The sequence below is a fragment of the Castanea sativa genome, chromosome 11 (assembly GCF_040712315.1).
Source record: "Castanea sativa cultivar Marrone di Chiusa Pesio chromosome 11, ASM4071231v1".
In the NCBI taxonomy this organism is placed as follows: domain Eukaryota; kingdom Viridiplantae; phylum Streptophyta; class Magnoliopsida; order Fagales; family Fagaceae; genus Castanea; species Castanea sativa.
This window is the reverse complement of record NC_134023.1, coordinates 52,691,596-52,713,062: the sequence shown is the minus strand read 5'-3', so window position 1 is coordinate 52,713,062 and position 21,467 is coordinate 52,691,596. Positions and strand designations below refer to the sequence as shown.

Below are 21,467 nucleotides of genomic sequence, written 5' to 3'. Positions count from 1 at the left end.
TTGGCACTACCTTGATCCATATTTTGCCTCATATGATATCTCCTATCTCTTATTCTATTGGAAAATTATTAGGTACTTACGGAATAACATAAATGCGTACTTTCCCCTCTCATATGAATGGTGAGTCCTACCATGAATTTAATTAGTGAGACCCACCATTCATGTGAGAGGAAAAAGTACGCATTTATAATATTCCGAGAGTACACAATAATTTCCCTATTCTATTACAACAACTTTTGCACTTCGTAAATTCATGTGTAGGGGTGGTATTATGGTAAATTGCCTATCTTTTTTTTTTTTTTTTGGAGAAACACACACACATATATAGGAGAAGGGGATGAGATAAGGGAATACACTCACACGCCAACACCAAAACTGCATGCGGCAGTTAGTGCCCTATCCTGTTTGACTCCACCTAGTATGGACTTGGATCCTTGACTTCTGAAAAGGTGATGGGTCAAAAATGAGTTTTGTTTGTCCCATCCCGTCTTGTCTTGCCCTGCCCATAATATATATATATATATATATATATATATATATATATATATATAAATTTAATAATTTATACACGTATCCTAGTCATAATTTAAGTTTTTATACACATTCTATTACTATATTCAAAACACTTTTTTATCCTCCTCACTCAATACTCTCATGGTTACCCTTTCCCCTTTTTGTTTCATTTTAATCTTATCAATGTTGGAACCATCTTATTATCTATACTACTATATAAGGGGTTTCCTCTGTTTGGATTTGTCATTTTTTTAGTTTAAAAATGTCCACACACTCCTATGTTTAAATAGAGATAAAACTAAAGGACAATCAGGTAAAAATGCAAATCTAACTCCCACTAAAACATTGCTTAAAAAATAGGACCACTCTCTTGATAATTTTCAAATTGTTTTATCCACTTATAAATTAGATTCTTAAAATAAAAATTATATATATATATATATATATATATATATATACACACACAGAGAGAGAAAAAACACAGTTTTTTTTGTACATTCAAGCAATGACTTCTTCATCAAATTGTAACACAAATTGAAGTCATACAAGAGCAAATCATGCAATTGTTAGTTTACCTCACAAATATGTAGGTTCCCGTGCATAGCATGGGTTAGCGACTAGTTATTAATATAGGTTTGAACTATTTATTTTTATATAGGGATAAAACTAATCTATATATCTATGTATAAAACCAAAACTTCTAAAACTCCTACATTTTTTCACGTCAGCACAATATTTAAATAAAATTATTTTTGTTTAGTTCAAATATTTTTTTTTTGAAACTTTGTTTAGTCCAAATTCAATAAGGAGTGAAACTCTATCTTTTTAACAAGTCCAAATTAAATTCAAACTCAAACTCAAACTCAAACTTAAACTCATCATTATCATTAATATTAATATTTAAATAAAATTATTTTTGTTTAATCCACCAAAACCCCTGAAACTCCTACAATTTTTCACATTAACATAATATTTAAATAAAATTATTTTTGTTTAGTCCAAATTTAACAAAGAGTGAAACTCTATCTTTCTAACAAGTCCAAATTAAACTCAAACTCATCATAATCATTAATATTTAAATAAAATTATTTTTGTTTAATCCAAATTTAACAAAGATTGAAACACTATCTCTCTAACAAGTCCAACTAAAACTAAAACTTATCATTATCATTCTTAAAAAATATTTAAATAAAATCATAATTTTATGTAAATAAAATTATTTTTGTTTAGTCTAAACTTATCAAGGAGTGAAATTCTATCTCTGTAACAAGTTCAACTAAAACTCAAACTCATCATTATCATTTTTTTAAAACAAAATTATTTTTGTTTAATCCAAACTTAACAAGGAGTGAAACTGTATCTCTCTAACAAGTCAAACTTTAACTCAAACTCAAACATTGATAATTTATTTCTAAATTTGTGAGGTTAATTATGAATACTATAAAAGCAAATCAAACCCCAATATATATATATATTTAAAGCCGAGTAGAGGTATGAACTCTTTTTCTGTTATTTTTTTTCCTCTGTTTTCTTTAAAAAAAATTATTTTATGGTTTTTCATGTATTTTTTTTAAAAGCAATTTTTGTACATAAACCACCAAACTCTTTCTAGCCGATTTTTACAAGATAAAAAAATTGCAATAATTGAAATTATTCTTTTAAATGTAACTAATCTTTATCTTATATTTCTCTATTGTTTGGTCATATATATCTTGTTAAATTAACTATTGTGACAAAAAAACACATTAATTTTACTGTATGCGTTTTATTGAGGTATTTCATGCAAGCAACGTGGGTAATGCAAATTTTATTATTTTGTAATATATATATATATATATATCTATATATATATATAACCGAAAGTTTTGAAACTTCTATAATTTTCTACATCAGCAATTAATTATTGTTATTTTTATTTTTTAAATAAAAATAAATTATTTTATTATTTTTTTACTTGCCAACCCTACAGACTACCCTCACCCGATAAACTCCCTCTCCTTCTTTGCCTCTTTCGTTCTCTCTGCCTCTCTTAATTCTCAAACCCCTAAACTATAGTCCACAGACGCCGGCCTCCCACTCCTTTAGTAGCAGAAAGTTTTTGATTTTGAGACTTTACCAACAGACCAGATTCACTCCACAAACATTACATGTAAGTTTTTTATTTTGTTCTATAATTTTGGTTGTTAAATATGATTTAGGGTTTTATTTTTGGTTCTTTGCCTCTTCCGTTCTCTCTGCCTCTCTCAATTCTCAAACCCCTAAACTATAGTCCACGGGCACTGGCCTCCTACTCCTTTGGTGGCCGAAAGTTTTTGATTTTGAGACTTTACCATTAGTCCAGATTCTCTCTGCAAACATTACTAGTAAGTTTTTTATTTTGTTCTATAATTTGGGTTGTTAAATATGATTTAAGGTTTTGTTTTTGGTTGTTAAATATGATTTAGGGTTTCGTTTGGGAGTGTTTCTTTTGAATTATTAGCTTAGATTGATTAGCTTATAAGCCTTATATTGTAGTTTCTTTTTCCTGTCCTTTTATTAGACAAGCATCCTCGGCATGCCCTTGATGTTTTTGTGAGTCATTTGTTTGTGTTTGGATTTAATTTAAGTTTCTGGGTTATGGGCAAGCTTGGTTTTATGTTTAGTTTAATTATTATTTCATCTCAAGTTTACCATTGTTTTTATTACTTCTTTATCTAATTTTTATGGGTATGTTGAATAGTACTGTGAAAAATACATGCATACACACATGAATTGATATTAAATCTCTTCTTTAGATGAAAGAATGTTTATTAACCAATAAAATCCAGATAGGGTCGAATTTTGCTACCAAAATCCAAAAGTAAGGACGACAAATATTATCTTGAAATTACTCATTTAGGACTATCTACAAGCAGATTTGTTGCAATGAAGGTTTAATCCATCAAATGCTAAATTTACTTTGAAATTGCCATATAACATCATTCATGTAATATGAAGCAAAGTTCTCTGAATCCCGTATCTTAAAATTACTTTAGAATTTGCATAATATCATGAAAATTGGAGGAAAATAATGAAGCTAGAGTCTACTGTGTAATCCAATTCTCCCTACCTTATTAGTTCCATGTCACAATTCAAATCCAAAATAACTTGAACATATTTAGAAGCCTATAATTGAACCAATTGAACTCAAATAACACCATATTCTCTGTTATTCATCAATTTAGAACCAAAAAAAAACTCAGAGAAAAAAGAAAAGGAGTTATAGAGTGGCTAAAAGTCCACTTTGTGAACTTTTTTCTTTTCTACCATTTTGAGCTTCTTTTAACAACATAGTAAGGACCACAGAATTTGACTACTATTCATTAACATCCAGCAATTTCTTTCAACACAGATCCTCTAAATCATTAGCATAGAAAACTATACAAATATACAACACACACCACGCCAAAGAAATGTCATTTGTATATTTAGCTATTTTTTAAAATAAATTTTATAAGAATCTTCTTTAAGAGTAGCATCTAGATTTTTGAGCGGTTTTGTTTGATTCTTTGTTTGGTTCCAGATGTGTGGGGTGAATTAGGACTAACCAGTTTTTTAATATTTTTTTTTAAAAAATTCAGTGGTGTGGGCATGGGAGGAAACCTTGCCGCTTTTACTTCAATGTAGTTGTTTTCATGGTAAATTGTAATCAATCTCATGCTCAGGTTCATGGATAGGAGAATCGTCTAATACCAGTTTCTTTTGAATGTCTTGATAGTAGGAGCTTCTTTACTATTATGTTTTCTGTAGATTATTTATAGCTACTGATTAGGGCTGTCCATCCAATCCGGAGATCCGACCCACCCGAAGAATCCGACCGGATCTGACCCGAAAACCGTCCGACCCGATCAAGTCACCGGTCGGCGACGGGTCTGTTGTTCCAAAAACCGACGGCGGCGGATCGGTCTCGGTTTTCCTCTCTAGAACCCGAAAAAACCCGATCCGACCGATGTACTAGGTATTTCTAGAAAAAAATTCCAGATTCCGGTGGTATTTTCCAGATTCCGGCGGTATTTTCCAGATTTCGGCCTCAAATTTCCAGATCCCGACTTCAAATTTTCAGATTTTGGCACCAAATTTTCATATTTCGGTGACTTATCAAGTAGATCGAGTGATATTTTGTCCAAATCTAGTGAGATCTCACCAGATCCGGTGAGTCTCCGCCGGATTTGACGTTTTTTCGCCTGAAATCAACAAGTTTGGCAGGATTTTTCACCATGGACGGTTCCGACCGAACCGACCGTGCTTCCGGTGCAAAACCGACCGCACCGATCCGACTCCCTCGCCGGTCGGCGGCGGGTCAGTGTTTGTTCAACCCGATTCTATCGGGTCGGTCTCGGGTTGGGCACAAACCCGACCCGGACCGACCCGTGGACACCCCTACTACTGATAGTGATGATATCTCCACAACTATATAGTTCATCAATAAGGCAAGGCCATGGATTACATTGATGGCCGCTGGCTAGGAATATGGTGCAAACATGTTGACGAAGTACTTGGCAGAAGCTGGAGAGAATACACCGCTTACAGCTGTCACGTGCATAGACAATCCATTTGACTTAGAGGAGGCTACAAGGTCCTCTCCTTATCACATGGCCATTGATCAGAAGCTCACCGGTGGACTGATAGATATTCTAAGATCTAATAAGGTTGGTGATTGCTTTCAATCTTCTGTCTATTTTGGTTCAAATGCTTTATGCCCCTCCATTCTAGCATTGTTTTAATGTTGAACAAACATAATCATTGATGTGGTATGCTTTGAATTGTGTTGGCCGCCATTTAAGTATAATAACATATGCTTAATTTTTTAATTGGGAATAACTTATATTTAATGTCTACTTAATATCTTCAATCTTCAATTTTTTACAACATCATCAAAATCAAAGTCCTGGATTAGAAAGATTTGGTGGGCATAAGCATAACTTTCAATCAAAGCTAAGCCCATTGCACACTACTTGGAATCTCAGCAAAATAGCAATGGCAGCACTTGCACACACACAAAAAGTTTTCACCTTTTATTAATTTTCATAAATGTACATGTATTTATATTCTCTTATCTCACTCTTTCCTCAAAAAGATACTTAACTATATCCACACACCTAAAACTCGCTGAGAAGCTTATGTTAAAGGTAAAAATGATTTAATTCCTTAGCTAAATTTGGCTGAACTTTTTTACAAAACCAACAAATCTGATACCAACCCATTTGATCCAATATGGTTTCTTGACAAACGTCAAGATAAGGAAGGCACATAGTTTGTTCCTCGCCTAAAAAAAGATCCACATTATTGAGAGATATAATTTTTGTCTGAACGAAGTTGCTTGCTTCAGACTCCCAGTTCTGAGAGTTGAGTTTCACTGTTATCAATAATTACTTATCAAAAAAAAAAAAGAGTTTCACTGTTATCAATAATGGTGATTTTGATACATTTGAGGTTAGTTTACATCTAGGGTAGTCTTATTTTTCTTGAAATCCCACCTGGGTTGCTTTAAATGTTGTTTCTTTATGTGTCTGATATAGTGATTTCTTATGCATGTGTCTATGAGGGAAGCTACTTTAAAAATTGAGCTATGGTTGTCTTTATTTCTTATTTAATTATTTTGAAGTTGATTCTCATATTGGTTGTCCTTAACTATCCTAAATTGTATTTGAGTAGAGCTTTGGATTATGGTCCCTTTGCTTATGGTAGGTGAAAAGCAATTTTTTTCCCCTAAAGAAAAGAGAGAAGAAGTTGATAGAATTGCCTGTTAATGATACTTTCTGAGTTTGAAGAACAGGTTTTGTTTAGTAATGGTATTTCCACATTTCGCTATCTATTATATATGAAAATAACATCAATATGTTGTGGTTATCGCACTTTCTCAGATACTATAATTCTTCTTCTAGTCTCAAAGCCCCTAATTTGGGTAAAGCAGCTGTTTTCTAGGAACTATTTCAAGGCAAAGCAAAAGGGTTTGACATGGAGAAGGCTTTATTGGCGAAGTCTATTCATGATTTTGAAAAAGCAATATCTATGGTATCTTAGCACAAGAGACCTGGTTGGGAATGTGAGAGCAAGTAAAGAAGATTTATAAAACTCAATGTTTATGTTGAATAAATACATGATGTACTCTTCTATATAATGCAGATTTGTTGTATTATGTTCTTTCTCTACTCTTTTTGAGTCATAGCAAAAGAATTTGACATTGGTAACTATATTCTATTTATTTATTATGAAAATAAAATTGCAATCATTATTGCAATTTGTTTATTCACAATATACATGTAACTATGAAAATAACTTCATTGCCAATGGACCTATGGTAGTGGTATTAACCTTTTTGGCATGTATGTATTTTTATGGAGATGATATACAGGATTTCTTTATCCCTTATTTGTCTTTATAATTCTTTATTTGGCACAAGTACATTGTGTACTAGGTTTGACAATGTTTAATATTTAAATTAATGAAGATTTTATGTTATGCTTGGGTCTTCTCCATTTAGTTGTATTATTTGATTAGTGAGTCTTAAGACATTCTGATTTAGTGCAGCAAATGATAATTGAAATATTATTATTATTATAACCGAAGTTTCTAAAACTCTCACAGTTGAAATATTATTATTATTATAACCGAAGTTTCTGAAACTCTCACAGTTTTTCACATCAGCACAATATTTAAATAAAATTATAATTTTATTTAAATAAAATTATTTTTGTTTAATTTAGACTTAACAAAGAATGAAACTTTATCTCTCTAATAAGTCTAACTTAAATTCAAACTCATCATTATCATTTTTTTAAAACAAAATTATTTTTGTTTAATCCAACTTAAACTCAAACTCAAACATTGATAATTTATTTCCAAATTTGCGAGGTTAATCATGAACACTATAAAAGCAAAACAAAGCAAAGCAAAGCAAACTCCAATATTTTTTTCTAAAGCCAAAGAGAGGTATGAGCTCTTTTTATATTATTTTCTTCTCCTCTATTTTGTTAAAAAAAATATATATATATATATATATATTATGATTTTTCAAGTATTTTTTTAAAAGTAATTTTCGTATATTTCTCTATTGTTTAGTCATATATATTTTGTTTTGTTTTAATAATTTCTAAGCTTTGAATAATCTGATTCTTTAATATTTTTTGGTCTATTAGAAATTTTAATATCTGAATTATTTATTTATTTTTTTGCAGTATCTGAAACTGTCTGACAAATTTTTTGTAAGTCATTGCATGTTCAAGTAATGACTTCTTCATCAAATTGTAACACAAATTGAAGTCATATAAGAGCAAATTATACAATGGTGTAATTTCTTAAATTTTTCATAAAATTATTTTAATTTAGCTAATAAATATGTAAATTTCCGTACATAGCACGGATTAGCAACTAGTACATGTACAATCTATGTACAACTCTATTCCTCTGCATGCGTATGTGATGCGGCTATGGTCTTCGTCTATACTTCGTTACCAACTAGACTTGGGAATAGAATGACCACTCAATAAGACTATAACAACAACTCTGTGTAGCCAACTCTAATTTCACAAAACACCACCGCCACCAATACTTTCACGCCAAGTTTCGTATTTCACTGTAAACCGCCACAGTTTATGACTACCTAAACTCTAATTTCTATTCCTACATGGAATCGGAATGTGTTTATTACTTCTATATACAAATACCCCTCGTCTTTACTATTCAATTCTATTCTGATTTCTGAGATAACTTGCAAACACAACAACAACAAAAAATCCTTGTTTCTTCAGAATCTCTTATTGGGTTTTTGTTTTGCATTACACTTTTATATGATGGTTAGACCAAAAGGCACGGGACGCAGCAAAATAGAGATAAAAGAAATACAGAACAAGGGAGCCATGTACTGCACCTTCACAAAGCGTCGCAATGGCCTGTGCAGCAAGGCCAGGGAGCTCTCTACCTTGTGTGGTGCCCAAGTTGCTGCCATTGTCTTCTCTCCCAAGAACAAGATGTACACCTTTGGTGAGCCTTCTGTGGACTCCGTGGTGAATCGCTTTCTTCATGAACAACAACAACGACAACCCTTGAACAGAGGAGGGCAGAAGAAGAAGAAGAAGACGACGACACCGTTTTTGTCAGACGAGTGCATTGAAGGTTTTGAGTTGCATGAGCTTAAGCATTGCGCGGCTTTGATGGAAGAGTTTGTGAAAAAGTTAGAGGAACGACTAGCAGACGTGGTGTATAGGAGGGTTCAAGTGAAGGATTTGATTAGTTTAATTAAATAAGAATAGTGGGTAGATAATTGTCTTTTAGGACATAGATAATTCGTTCTATTTTTTTAAAAAAAATTTTAATTCAGTCTTGTATTGGCAACTTATATAAGCCCTTTACTTTCTTAAGTTTGTGTTTTATTAAGAAAATTTTCTTTGCTATAAGTTTCCTCTCTTAACTTAATTGATTGTTATTGGCACTTGTTTATTTTTTTGGTTATTTATTAATTGTTTTTAAATGTTTAAGCATTTTTTAGTCTTCCTTTAACTTTTGAAGAATATTGAACATATTAGTAATTATATAACATAATTTTTATTTGTTGAGACTCAGCACGCAGTGTCAACTATCAAAATTCTCATTTTGTTTGGATTTTCTTTAATTACCTTAACAACACTAATAAGGTTTTTTTTAGTTAGAGGGATATTTGACATATAATGAGATAATAATATGATTTCTATTTGATTTATAGATCATGAAAAAATCAATTTAAATGTTTGACTTTTCATGTCATGAATATAGTCAAAAGTCAATAAGAACCCTACTGTGGAGTTATCCTAAACAATTTTGGAATTCCAACTCCAGATTTCGGATGTCATTTGTTTTTCCATGTAGCATGTCTTTAGTATAATAATTAATAATAGAACTTATGTCTAAAATAAAAATGATAGAAATAGTGATAAACCATTTCTTAAATAAGAAGGCAACAAAAAACCTAATTTTCGTGAGGAAAAAAATAACATAAAAATAGGTATAATGATGTATAGGGGAGACCTCAACCAATTAATGAGGATCTATAGGATTAACCCTGATTTATTTATGATTAAGGCTTCATTAGTTGAATTGAGTAATAAATAAAGAAACTTGATTTCAAAAAAAGTAATGAAACTTAATTTTTCACATTCTTTTCCTTACAATAAATGGGGAAGGGGATTCAAACTTAAGTTTTCCTCATTGCGCAATGGCGGCTCAAGTAATTTTGTGTTGGGTGTTCCTTAGGAAGCATAAATTACACAATTTTATTTCTTTTTAGCCTTTAGGTAATTAGGTTTGATTCAATGTAATTAATTTCATTCCGTTCCGGCCGTAACGGCTGGAAAATATCGTGCTGGTAAACAAATCGGAACAGTAACCCACCATATTCCACTTCGGAAACAAATTCGGGTCATTCCGGTCTATTTCGGATGTTTCAGGGTGTTTTGGTAAATATCGGCCGAAATTTAAGATTCGGTCGGCATGAAGTTTGTGCTTTAAAAAAATTGTTCTTAAAAAAAACCAAAACAAATTTGCATTTTGTAAACCAAAAACCCTTAAAAGAAAAAAAAAATGAAAGAAAAGAAATGAACAAAGGTACTTGTATAGCTAAAAAAAATCGTATTGGAAAATTTGAGACTCAAAACTTGAAAAGAGGCACTACCACATTGGTACTGGTAGAAGACATAGAAGTTACGAATGAGGTGGAAGATAAAATGTAGATGTATAAGTGTAGATAAAGATGTGATAAAATTTAAAAGTATGAAGTGTAAAAATCGAGGAGACAAAAGACGTGTGTCGTTAAGAACAAACAAGAAAAAATAATTAAAAATGAGAAGTAAGTAATATATGTCTGGTGAGGAAAAATAATACTGTAATAAAAAATAATAAAATGTTGAAAATTGTGTTGTATTGAACAGTGTGCTTAGTCGAAGGAATCAAGCCATTGCCTAGCATATAGTAGTTTTATTATTATTATTATTATTATTATTATTATTATTTTTAGATTTTAGTTCAATTTTTTGAGTTTTTAATTTTTGCTTGAAAGACCCCAATATATTGTTAAGTTTCTCAAATTATGGATTAAAATTTAATTTGATTGGTCATAAAAAAAATTTAGGTTGGTCCCAAATTTTTTTAAAAGTAAATAAATATAAAATTTTAAATTATTATATATAATTTTATTTTTCAGGTCAGAGTGGTCTTAGGACCACCCTGTCCATAAGGTGGTGCCGCCACTGTCATTGTGAGAATTGGACAATATCACTAAGTTATAAAATTATTGATATGTATGATTGTGTTTATAAAAATTGTAGGCTTATGTGATACTTAGTGAGCACATCAACAGTATATATGGATGGAAGAACATGTTTTAAAACATTACATATAACATTAGGGTGAAAATTATACTTTATCGCCTTAAACTATACCCATGATTACACTTTGTAACCTAAACGTTTCAAATGTATGATTTGCACTCTAAATTATGACCCTTGTTATATTTTGTACCCTAATGTTAAGTTTTTTATTAACTTGTATAGTGAAATATGACACTACTTGAAAAGATCTAATTGCATCTTCTCAATACTTTATAAACAAAAGATACATTACACCTTAATTACCACTCTAAATTATACTACTGATTACACTTTAGACCCTAAATTTTGGATTTCCATTAAAAAAATAGAAAAACTTTGGGGGTGCAAAGTGTAACAAGAGTCATAGTTTATGATGTAAAATGTGCATTCAAAAAGTTTAGAGTGCAAAGTGTAATATAAGGTATAGTTTAAAGTGGTAAAGTGTAATTTTCTCTAACATTAAGTGTATAAATTTAAATTAACCTTAAAGTAATAAATTGCAAACTATAAATATACTAAACGTTTTACTTTTTTTTTTTGTTTCCATTCAATTATCTAACTAGCCTTTGTGTACATACACTTAATTGAAATTATAAAAATTATATTATTAAATGGAATTAAGCTCTCTCTCTCTCTCTCTCTCTCTCTCTCTCTCTCTCTCTCTCTCTCTCTCTCTCTCTCTCTCTCTCTCTCTCTCTCTCTCTCTCTCGACTTTTGCTAAAACTCAAAACTCACTTCGGATATAAAACTTTGAGTATTTAGATAAGCTTTCGTTATTCCCAATAATATAGCTAACTAGCCGATTTCTTCTTTCAAAGCAGATTTGTTTTGCCTGCAATAATTCAATTAATTAGTTCTCTAGGTGAAAAAACATTAGACATTCCCTCTTCTGAAACCAACACTTTGGATGTTATTTAATGCACAGTAATTTTTATCTGTCGATTATGAATCTACACCCCCTGAGATTGATAAACTTTTTGGATCTTATTAATTAAAGAGATTCAACTTTGCACTAAACCAATAGGCTTAGTTCATCGCTTATTTTGGCTTTTTGACCCCAAATTGTTGGGTGGATCTCAAAAGATATGAAAGATCTTCCTCCAAACTGTCCATATAACTTTCATCAAATACGACACTAAACGCTCTAGGGGACATGATTAAACACAAGAAAGAGAAATCTCATCTAAATACCAAAGAATAAGGTTTGATCTTGGGAATTCTGTAAATATTAATTAGAAATAATTGCACTGAATGAGACTTTAGATTCAATTCATAGTCACCTTCTCGTTGTCACTCTCATTTTATGATAAAGTATAAATAATTAATTGTTTAAGGCATTTGATTCATTTCAAGGTCATATATTTCAATATTAAAAAAAAAAAACTATCTTAAATTTATATTGTAGTATATATAGATTATTAGAATCTTAAATTTTTATAAAAACTCACAATGAAATCATATTATATTAAAGGAGAGAAGAATGAACATATGGTAGGATTAATGTTATTAAGTCACTCCTAATTATTTTACTATTCAGCTTATTTTTGCTATTATTTATGGCCCCATTGCACTTTTTGGTACTATTTATGAGTCTCACTGTACTATGTGACTGTTTCGTTGGGCTAATTTTCCTACGCGTTTGCGTTTCAGCGTTTTACTTTTTTTTTTTTTTTTAGAACGTGCACTGGCCTTTTTTTCTTTTCCAATGGGTCTCGTGTACTGTTCATAGGACCCACAAACCTTTTTTTTCACCAAAACTTTCATTAAAAATAGGTCTCACGTTACTATTTACACATTTAAAAATTATTTTGCTACAGTATTTTCAGTTTTCAACAAAATAAGTGATATCTAAATGCACCCTATTATAGCTAACTTTTACTTTTATTTACTGTACTTTCAGCAAAATTTTTTTAATTTTAACAAAATAAACGGATTCAAACCGACCCTTAAACACAAACTGTTCCATAATAATCATCATTCTCTTTTTCCTCCCTCTCCCCATAATTAACATTGACATTGACAACAGAAGAAGTAAGATACTTGATTGGAAAAGAGTAAGAAGCCTTTCACAAACAAAAATATAAGTAACAATAAAACGAAAGGAGTTAGAAGCATCCATCCATGGCGAGGAATTGCCCAACCCGTGCATAGGACTCTTCCAAGTTCCAACTCTACTACTCTACGATCTCTCTACTTTTTCAATACTCGGTTTCCCATCTACAATAACAACAAATAAAAAAAATTTAAATATTTAAAAAAAAAAAATTCAACTTTTTCTCCAACTCATCCACAAAAGCAGGAATCCACTGCATCACCGTCTACAATTCCCATGACAGCACCCTCCTATTTACACAAAAAACTCACCAATACTACAAAGCCAAGTGTCAAAAAACCCACTCACATATTACAATTTCAGTCCGAGTATAATACTCAATGAACCTCTCCTCTAACACCTATATAGTAAAACCCGAGGTTGTCGAATCAATCTCCAATTTGCTCTTTATCTTTCTCTCTCTCTCTGCTAGGGTTTCATATTCGCTCTTCAATTCTAGGTTTTTTAGATTCAAACTCTCTCTCTCTCTCTCTCTCACAATTGGTTTCAATTCTTTGCTTCAGTGATTTTCTAGGGTTTCGATTCTTTGTTCAATCTTGCTCAATTCGTTGAGTTTTATTCGAGCTAAATTAAAATTAGGGTTTTTTTTTTTGGGGGTTTTGTTCAATATTTCGATTTTCCCAATTTTATTTTGTGTGAAAGTTTGAGTCATTTTTGTTGGTGAAACAATGCCTCCACGGACTGTGAAGAGGGGTGCGGGATCGACGGGGCCGAAGAGGACGACGAGAGGCACAAGAGGAGCCCAGAAGGCTCAGGATCCGCCACCGGAAGAGGTGGCCGTTGTTACTGCAACGGCGGCGGCGGTGGTTGTCGAGGCGGAAGAGGCTGTGAAGGTTGAGGAGGAGGTTCCGGTTCCGGAGGTTGAGGAGGAGGTTAAGATTGAGGAGAAGCCGGTTGTGGTGGTGGAGCCTGAACCTGAGGCGAAACCTGTTGCTAATGGATCGGGTCCTGTGAAAAGTAAGTTTTGTTTTTTTGGGGTTTCTTGAATTTTGATTGAGGAAATTGAGTTTTGAATTATGGTGATTTTGGGTTGTGTGTGTGTATATGTGTGTGTGGCCTTTGTTTGAATTGTTCAAAGTTTGTGCTTCTCTTATGGGGTTGTATCAAAAGAAGGATTCATTTCTTCCTTGGGAGGTTTATGCAAGCAGTTGTTAAAAAAAAAAAAAATCTGGATTTTGCGTATGGTATCTTTGTTAATAGTTGAGAGTGTATGTGGTAATGGATGAGTTGCGAAAAGTTATTGTGTTTTTTTTTTGTTGTTAATTGAATTCTTTCTATCTATAGTTTCTTTAAAATATAATTGAAAACATGGGTTTTTGTGGAAAACATTGAATAATGAACTAATCAGCTTTCAATGGGAATGGTTCAGTTGGTGCACTTTGGTGCATTGAATTGCAGCGAGTATGATTAGAAATTCGTTACAATAAACAGATAATGTCCTATTATTTTCCTTTTCGTGAGGATTTTGGTTTTATTGGGAGCCCAGAATGACAGGTTTGTGGCTAGGAATTATTTATAGCTCCAATGTGTTCTCAGACCATATTTATAGTTACTCTAATTATATAAATAACAAGAAGGATGAGGATAATAGTGGTAATCATGTATATAACTTAGCTCCCCCATGTAAGTTCTAGGTGGAGGATGAGGCTGTGGGTTCAAGACCCATTGGGTACATAACTTACTAAAATAAAAAATATGAAGAAAAGGACTTTTTGTGGGTTTTGTTAATTTTGCATTATAAGTTTCCCTGAGCCTATTTTGACTGGGCTCATCTACCCTTATTTCATGACAGAAGAAGATGAGGTGAGGGAATCTGTAGATGAATATGAAAAAGATGAACGGTTAGAACTAGATGATAATGACCCTGAATATGAACCTGAAGAAGATGGTGGGGTTGACTATGATGAGAAGGAAACAGAGCAAGAGGATGAGAAGGAGGTGGTAGAGGAAGGAGAGGAAGAAGCTGAGGAAAATGTTGGTGAAGAAGAAGAGGGTGATATGGTTGAGGAGGAAATGGAAGATGTTCATGAAGAACTTGAGGGTGAAGAGGACGATGAGCATGCTGGTGTTGAGCAGGAGCATGCAGATCTGGTTGATGCAGATGAAGAGGAGCACCATGAAGTTGTGAAAGAGAGGCGCAAGCGTAAGGAGTTCGAAGTTTTTGTTGGTGGTTTGGACAAGGATGCATCTGAGGATGATCTTAGGAAAGTTTTCGGCACAGTTGGTGAGGTTACTGAAGTCAGACTGATGATGAATCCTCAGACTAAGAAGAACAAGGGCTTTGCATTCTTGCGTTATGCATCTGTGGAACAAGCAAAACGGGCTGTTGTTGAGCTCAAACACCCAGTGGTAATTTTTGATCTTCTAATAGTCTGAATAGGAACTATATTTATTCACACCGTAAATTATATTTATGTTAATTACTGCAATTCCAGATTAATGGGAAACAATGTGGTGTAACTCCAAGTCAAGACAGCGACACCCTTTTTCTGGGTAACATTTGCAAGACCTGGACAAAAGAAGCCGTAAGTATATTCACTTAATGTCACTATCAACTTACTAGTCATTAGCAGGAGTTGCTAAATACCTGACTGTTTGGTTGTCAACTTTGGTTCCAGTTAAAAGAGAAGTTGAAACATTATTCAGTGGAGAATGTTGAGGATTTGACATTGGTAGAAGATAGTAACAATGAAGGAATGAATCGGGGGTTTGCTTTTTTGGAATTTTCATCTCGCTCAGAAGCCATGGATGCCTTTAAGCGTCTACAGAAAAGAGATGTTGTGTTTGGAGTTGATAGGCCTGCAAAAGTATCTTTTGCAGATTCCTTCATTGACCCTGGTGATGAAATTATGGCACAGGTAATCTTTTGGGTCTAACTTTTCTCCATTCTGTTGCGTTATAATTGCAACTCCTGATGGTTTGGCTCTATTTTGATCCTGTTATGTATCATGGATGTACCATTCTAAGTTTGTAGGGATCCTATTGACATTTCAGCTTGAGATATATAGACTAGTTATTTCCCTTGGAGTTATAGTTTGGATATGTGCATATTCTTTTGTAGTTATCACTAAATTAATCTTATAGTTCAATTAAAGTGATTTAAGAAGCAGATTGAAGTTCTAATGTTTTGATTTCGGGGCTTTTTTTGGTATTCTAAATTTGTTAAATCTACCCTTGGGTAGCTATTTTTTGGGCTGTTTTTTAGGAGAATTGTCAATAATTTCAGACAGTTCATGTTTAGTCATTTTTGAAATTGCTGATCACATATTTTTAAGTTGCAGGTTAAAACTGTATTTGTGGATGGTCTGCCTGCTTCATGGGATGAGGACCGTGTCCGAGTGCTTCTTAAGAAATATGGGGAGGTTGAAAAGATTGAGCTTGCCCGGAATATGCCTTCTGCCAAAAGAAGAGATTTTGGTTTTGTTACATTTGACACTCATGATGCTGCAGTGACATGTGCAAAAAGCATTAACAATGCCGAATTGGGTGAAGGAGACAACAAGGTTTGTCTTGGTTTTTCAAAAGCTTATGATTTTTTTCATATTTTACACAATGATGTTGTTGTTGTTGGCATCAGTTGCACATGGCTTTGAATTATAACCATTTCACATTTCAGGCCAAAGTTAGGGCCAGATTGTCAAGACCACTTCAGAGAGGTAAAGGAAAGCATGTTAGTCGTGGAGATTTCCGATCTGGGCGTGGGTCTGGACGAATTGTCAGGAGTTCATGGGGTCGTCCAGCGCCACGTAGTCTCCCTGTTCGTGGAGTAAGAGGAATTGGAAGTCGCATCCCACCAGTCAGTATGAAGAGGCCTGGTGGATTGAGAGATAGAAGGCCTGTTGTGTCCATGCCAACAAGAGGCAGGCCCTTGCCTCCTCCAGCTAGGTCCTATGAGAGGAGAGCACCTGGTATGCTTATATTCATGCATCTAATTGGCTGTATACTGCTCTTTTTCCTGTATAAGGAATTATGTTGCTTTGCACTTTCTTGACAGTCCCTTCATACCCGAAGAGTAGCTTGAAAAGGGAATATGGTCGGCGTGATGACCTTCCTCCTCCAAGGAGTAGAGCTCCCGCAGATTATGGCCCTAGGGCTGTCCCTGAGAGACGCCAATCATACAGAGATGACTACTCTTCCCGTGGTCCTGGTTACTCTGATCTTCCTAGAAGTACATCCCGTCCAGCGGCAAGAAGAGCTTATGTGGATGATAGCTATGGCCAAAGGTTTGAGAGACCTCCCCCTCCTCCCCCAAGTTATCGTGAGGGACGCCCTCGTGATTATGACTCCATTTCTGGGTCAAAACGACCATATGCTGCACTGGTTAGTATACTGTCTGTATGGTTCTGCTGCGGTGCGATATTTTAGGATCATATTCTGTCTTATCACTTCATATTTGAGCAAATTCTGAAGTTTATCTGATGTGTCAACAAAATTATAGGATGACGTTCCCCAGCGTTATGCTGATTCGGGAGTCCGCCAATCTAGGGCTCGTTTAGACTATGAATATGGTGGTGGTGCTTCTCAATATGGGGATGCTTATGGTGACAGGTGTGTTATTGTTCTTTGAATTGAAAGCAGTTTTACTTCTTCTCCCCTTTTTCTGATTGATGTTGCTTTGGTTACTCACTTTTTCTCTGTGATGGTTGGTAGAGTTGGGAGATCTAATCTAGGATATAGCAGTGGCAGAAGTTCCATCTCCAGTCAGGATTCACATGGAATTTATAGCAGTCGTCAGGGCATGAGTTATGGAGGAGGTGTGTTATGTTGGTAGCTACCTGATTTGACATTCACCTTTGCAATTATTGTGCATTTGTTTAGGTGATCTTTTTCTCCAATTTTGCATTTTTTCAGGTTCTTTCAGTGGTAGTGATGTTGGCGGAATGTACTCGTCAAGCTATGGTGGTGATTATATGTCCCGTGGAAGTGATGTATTTTCCTAACCTGTTCCAATTGAATGATACTGTTGACTGTTAAGTCTTTAGCAATTTTGTGTAATTATTCTATTTCTGGCCTGTGTCATAGGTTGGTGGTAGCTCTTACTCATCAATGTACTCTGGTCGTGGCATGGGTGGCAGCAGTTACATGGGATCTGGTGGCTCTGGATCATATTACTGATGTAAGTTTTTATACTCTTGTTTTCTTTAATAAAGTGCATAGGGATTTAGATGGATTATGTGCGTCCGTATCTTTTTATTGGAGGACGACTTTTTCCCGAAGGCACGGTATCTCTTTATTTGTCTAAGAGGTTTGCTTGGTAAATCTTGGAGCAGTCTCGTCACAAGTGAATTTGTCTATGGAACAGATCTGACATGACAAAGATGCTGCAGTAGGATGTGAACTAAATGAAGCTTAGGCATTATGTGCCTACTGTCGAGTGAATGTTGCCAAGCCTAGTAGCCCTCCATATGTTATGGGAATTTTTACGGAACAAAGGGGCTGTTGGTTAATGCCAGCTTAGAAATCGACCAATGTGTAGTTTTTCAGTTGGATTTAATACTGTAAGGAAAACTAAGTAATTCAGAAGTTGAATGCAAGAAGTTCTTAGCATGTGATGTGTATTACATATTTTATTTTCTATATAAGACTCCACTTGATGGACAGATGGAGGTATGCTGCATCTTCTGTTCTTCTGAACACAGAATATTCTGAGAGCTTGAGGTTTTTTCTATAATTGGTTAAGGAATTTTGGAAATCTTCTTGTGCTTGAATTCAATGGAAAAGTTTTGGCTTCTACTAGGCATTTTGGTTATTTTGGACCACATGCTTTTTTCAGGGATACACAACCTTGAATGAATAAGAAAGTCAGTTAACCAGCTACTTCTTGAAGGTAGTAGAAAATTTATGAACTTGTTTGGAATGATATGAAGTTCGGGAATGAGGTCATAGAATGTTGGCCTTGATATTCTTCGGTTGGTTTATAAGCTATGTCAAAAAGTGACATGGTTGCTAAATACATATTAGTTGTTTTGTTTTCCATATGGAATGGGAATTGTGTTTCTTTGGTTATGGAAAAATATTGATGCTTTCCAACTGATTGAGAAGATCCTAGCCAATGGGGTTTAGAAGACAAGCTTAAATGGCATGGTAATTAGTAGAGATTATATTAATATTGTTTATGGAATATTAACTGACAAGAGCCCCTATATAATTGTCCCGTCATTTTTCCTGATACGTGTTGTCTTTACTAATATCATTTAACCTCGTGAGAGCTTCATTGGAAACTTGTCACTGCTAAATTATTGGTAAAATAAAATTTTTAAGTTTGTATAACTAAGGAGAAGTTAAGCGTGGAGGAGTTCAATTGTTATGATTCACATCATTCCAGATATATAACAATCCGGAGTTGGCATTTTGTTATCTATGATCATAGATCAGTCGTGATATACAATTGAAGAAAAACTTGGGTATTGGTTACTACCCACTTTGTTGAGGTTTTTCCTAAGGAGGATTTTGTTCTATGAATATTTTTGCCTTTATTTGAGTTTTTCACCTTTGTTATGGCTAGGATGAGTGATTTAATGCTCAATTTATGCTACATAGGAGTCTCAAGCTTCAGTGTCTTTTGTTTAGGACTAACTTCTATTAGCTATTCCTTCATGATTGAAGGTAGCTGTTTACCTTATGAGACTTGAGGGGCATGAGATTTGAGAATTTTCTTATGCAGGCTGTTACTGATTAGGCTTCTTCAATTTCCGTAGTGCAGGAGTCTCTAGTTTTAGTGTCTTTCATTGTTTTGGACTTACCTCTATTAGGCATTAGCTAGTTCTTGATTGAAAGGTTGCTGTTTACAGTATGAGACATAAGGGGCATGGGATTTGAGAATGTATATGCAGGCTGTTACTGAGTACACTTTATTCACACAAGTTTCTGGCTAACTATCTCATTGTTAGCCCCATGTATTATCGATAAATCATGCATTCTTGATTTTATAGTGGAATGTTAAAAGTGTTCATTGCTAACCCAGCCCATGCGTTATCGATAAATCATGCATTATTGATTTTATGGAGTGGAATGTTAGAAGTGTTCATTGCTCATAATAGCCTCATATAAGTTCTATTCTTTGGGTTTTGTACAATATCTTTTTTAAAAAATCCAGTTGGGTCTGGTTCAGACTAGAATTTTGTAGTTGTAAATGTTTTTATAATGGAAGTATTATTTCATTACTCTCCAATGTCACAGGGTATAGCTCCTGACTAATCTTTATTTGGTTCCAGAAGCTTTTTGCCTTAAAAACTGTTTTCAGTTTTAGTCTTGTAATCTATTTAACAGTGTATTTTTGCTTTATAAACAATTTATGTGAAATGTAATTGCTTGAAATTTTCTCTCTCTCTCTCTCTCTCTCTCTCTCTCTCTCGTGTGCGCAAGTATGTGATACATTTGTATTAAAAAGGGAGCGAAGCTGGTTATGTTTTATTTTAAGATGTTTGGAAGGAAAAAGTTTGGCTCGAAATTTTGATTTGGAGCTATCTTCTTCTAATGGTCCAACAACTTATGTGGTGATTGAAGAGATTATCTATATCTAGTTTTTGTCAATGCCTTTTTAACGAGTCTGTGAGTTGTTAAGATAATATATATGGATATTCTTCATAAATCATGGGTTGAAAAAGATAGTTTGGAGCTAAATTTTGTTGTCTTCGAAAATACTGAAGGTATAAATAAGAGTGTAATGCTATAAACAACAAATTTCACAAATTGCCGAGTTTGCTGGTTATTGATTGATTCTCATATAAAGGCTCACAACTAACATTGTTTTATCATCAACTATTAACAATTTGCCAAATCAAACATATGTGAAATTTGTTGTGAATTATGTCCGTGCTCTAGACTAGTATAAATTTATTGGTAAGAGGGTTTTAACTCTTACAGAGTATCAAGTGGTATATAAGTTTACACTATCCCTCCTAAAAGGCGGTGAAAAAAAAAAAAAAAAAAAAATATATATATATATATATATATATAGTATTTTTAAAAAACTCTTTCAAACAAATACAATTTAAAATATTGGGACGTTAATTTCGAACATGGTTTGACACTATATAATATTTATCAATGCCAACCAAATATCCACTAATAATATTTAAAAGCTCTATTTAAATTTTTATCAATCCCAAAAAAATAATTGATTCAAGTATTTAATGGGGCGACTGCTAACAAAATGTCTCACATGCGATTGTAATAATTTTTGATAAAAAAAAAAAAATGAAAGCTAGTTATTCACGTATAATGTCTGCATCTACAAATCAAGAATGGGTAAAATACCAGGACATTACTCCAGCCGAATTGCTTGTTCCTCAGGCTACAGCTTGTGAAGGCCTTTTACAACATTCTTTATTACAGGCCCTCCAATTCGTAATAATTGATTCGGTGTGTACAAGATGCTTTATGAACTCAAGGTGTCCATTCTCTCTCTTATTTTATTATTTTTATTTTTTTAAAAGAGTGAATATAAGTGGTCTAAATTAAGTTCAAGATGGATGCTATTA

General features: G+C 33.5%; 2 protein-coding genes and 1 long non-coding RNA gene across 10 annotated transcripts; all 3 read left to right on the top strand.

Annotated features, from left to right (window-relative positions):
* The first annotated feature begins 2,483 nt into the window (after positions 1-2,483).
* LOC142614648 (uncharacterized) lies at positions 2,484-6,786 on the top strand. Of its 4 annotated transcripts, XR_012840490.1 has the most exons (4): positions 2,484-2,662; positions 2,783-2,876; positions 4,950-5,180; positions 6,457-6,786. It is a non-coding gene; the product is annotated as an uncharacterized LOC142614648 (long non-coding RNA). The 4 variants fall into 4 exon arrangements; XR_012840489.1 differs by lacking the exon at positions 2,783-2,876 and having other exon boundaries at positions 2,486-2,662; positions 6,446-6,786; XR_012840487.1 differs by lacking the exon at positions 2,783-2,876 and having other exon boundaries at positions 2,488-2,662.
* A 1,538-nt stretch (positions 6,787-8,324) lies between these two features.
* On the top strand, positions 8,325-8,777 carry LOC142616708 (MADS-box transcription factor 3-like). Its single transcript, XM_075789507.1, has one exon. The coding sequence runs from the start codon at positions 8,325-8,327 to the stop codon at positions 8,775-8,777; it is 453 nt and encodes a 150-aa protein (XP_075645622.1).
* A 4,549-nt stretch (positions 8,778-13,326) lies between these two features.
* On the top strand, positions 13,327-20,301 carry LOC142615122 (uncharacterized). Of its 5 annotated transcripts, none has more exons than XM_075787818.1 (12): positions 13,327-13,941; positions 14,777-15,333; positions 15,420-15,509; positions 15,603-15,842; positions 16,266-16,487; positions 16,601-16,892; positions 16,979-17,304; positions 17,423-17,532; positions 17,635-17,738; positions 17,836-17,912; positions 18,007-18,100; positions 20,164-20,301. In XM_075787818.1, exons 1-11 carry the CDS (start codon positions 13,653-13,655, stop codon positions 18,097-18,099), a joined length of 2,400 nt encoding a protein of 799 aa, XP_075643933.1. In that variant the 5' UTR covers positions 13,327-13,652; the 3' UTR covers position 18,100; positions 20,164-20,301. The 5 variants fall into 5 exon arrangements, with proteins under 5 accessions (XP_075643933.1, XP_075643930.1, XP_075643931.1 ...); XM_075787815.1 differs by lacking the exon at positions 20,164-20,301 and adding an exon at positions 18,287-18,676; XM_075787816.1 differs by lacking the exon at positions 20,164-20,301 and adding an exon at positions 18,255-18,601.
* The last annotated feature ends 1,166 nt before the right edge of the window (positions 20,302-21,467 follow it).

Bases quoted from the DNA above. Each gene is read 5' to 3' on its own strand.
- LOC142616708 (XM_075789507.1), top strand. From the start codon at position 8,325: ATGGTTAGACCAAAAGGCACGGGACGCAGCAAAATAGAGATAAAAGAA.
- LOC142615122 (XM_075787818.1), top strand. From the start codon at position 13,653: ATGCCTCCACGGACTGTGAAGAGGGGTGCGGGATCGACGGGGCCGAAG. The intron at 15,510-15,602 runs GTAAGTATATTC...CTTTGGTTCCAG, and splicing joins AGACCTGGACAAAAGAAGCC to TTAAAAGAGAAGTTGAAACA. The intron at 17,533-17,634 runs GTGTGTTATTGT...GATGGTTGGTAG, and splicing joins GGGGATGCTTATGGTGACAG to AGTTGGGAGATCTAATCTAG.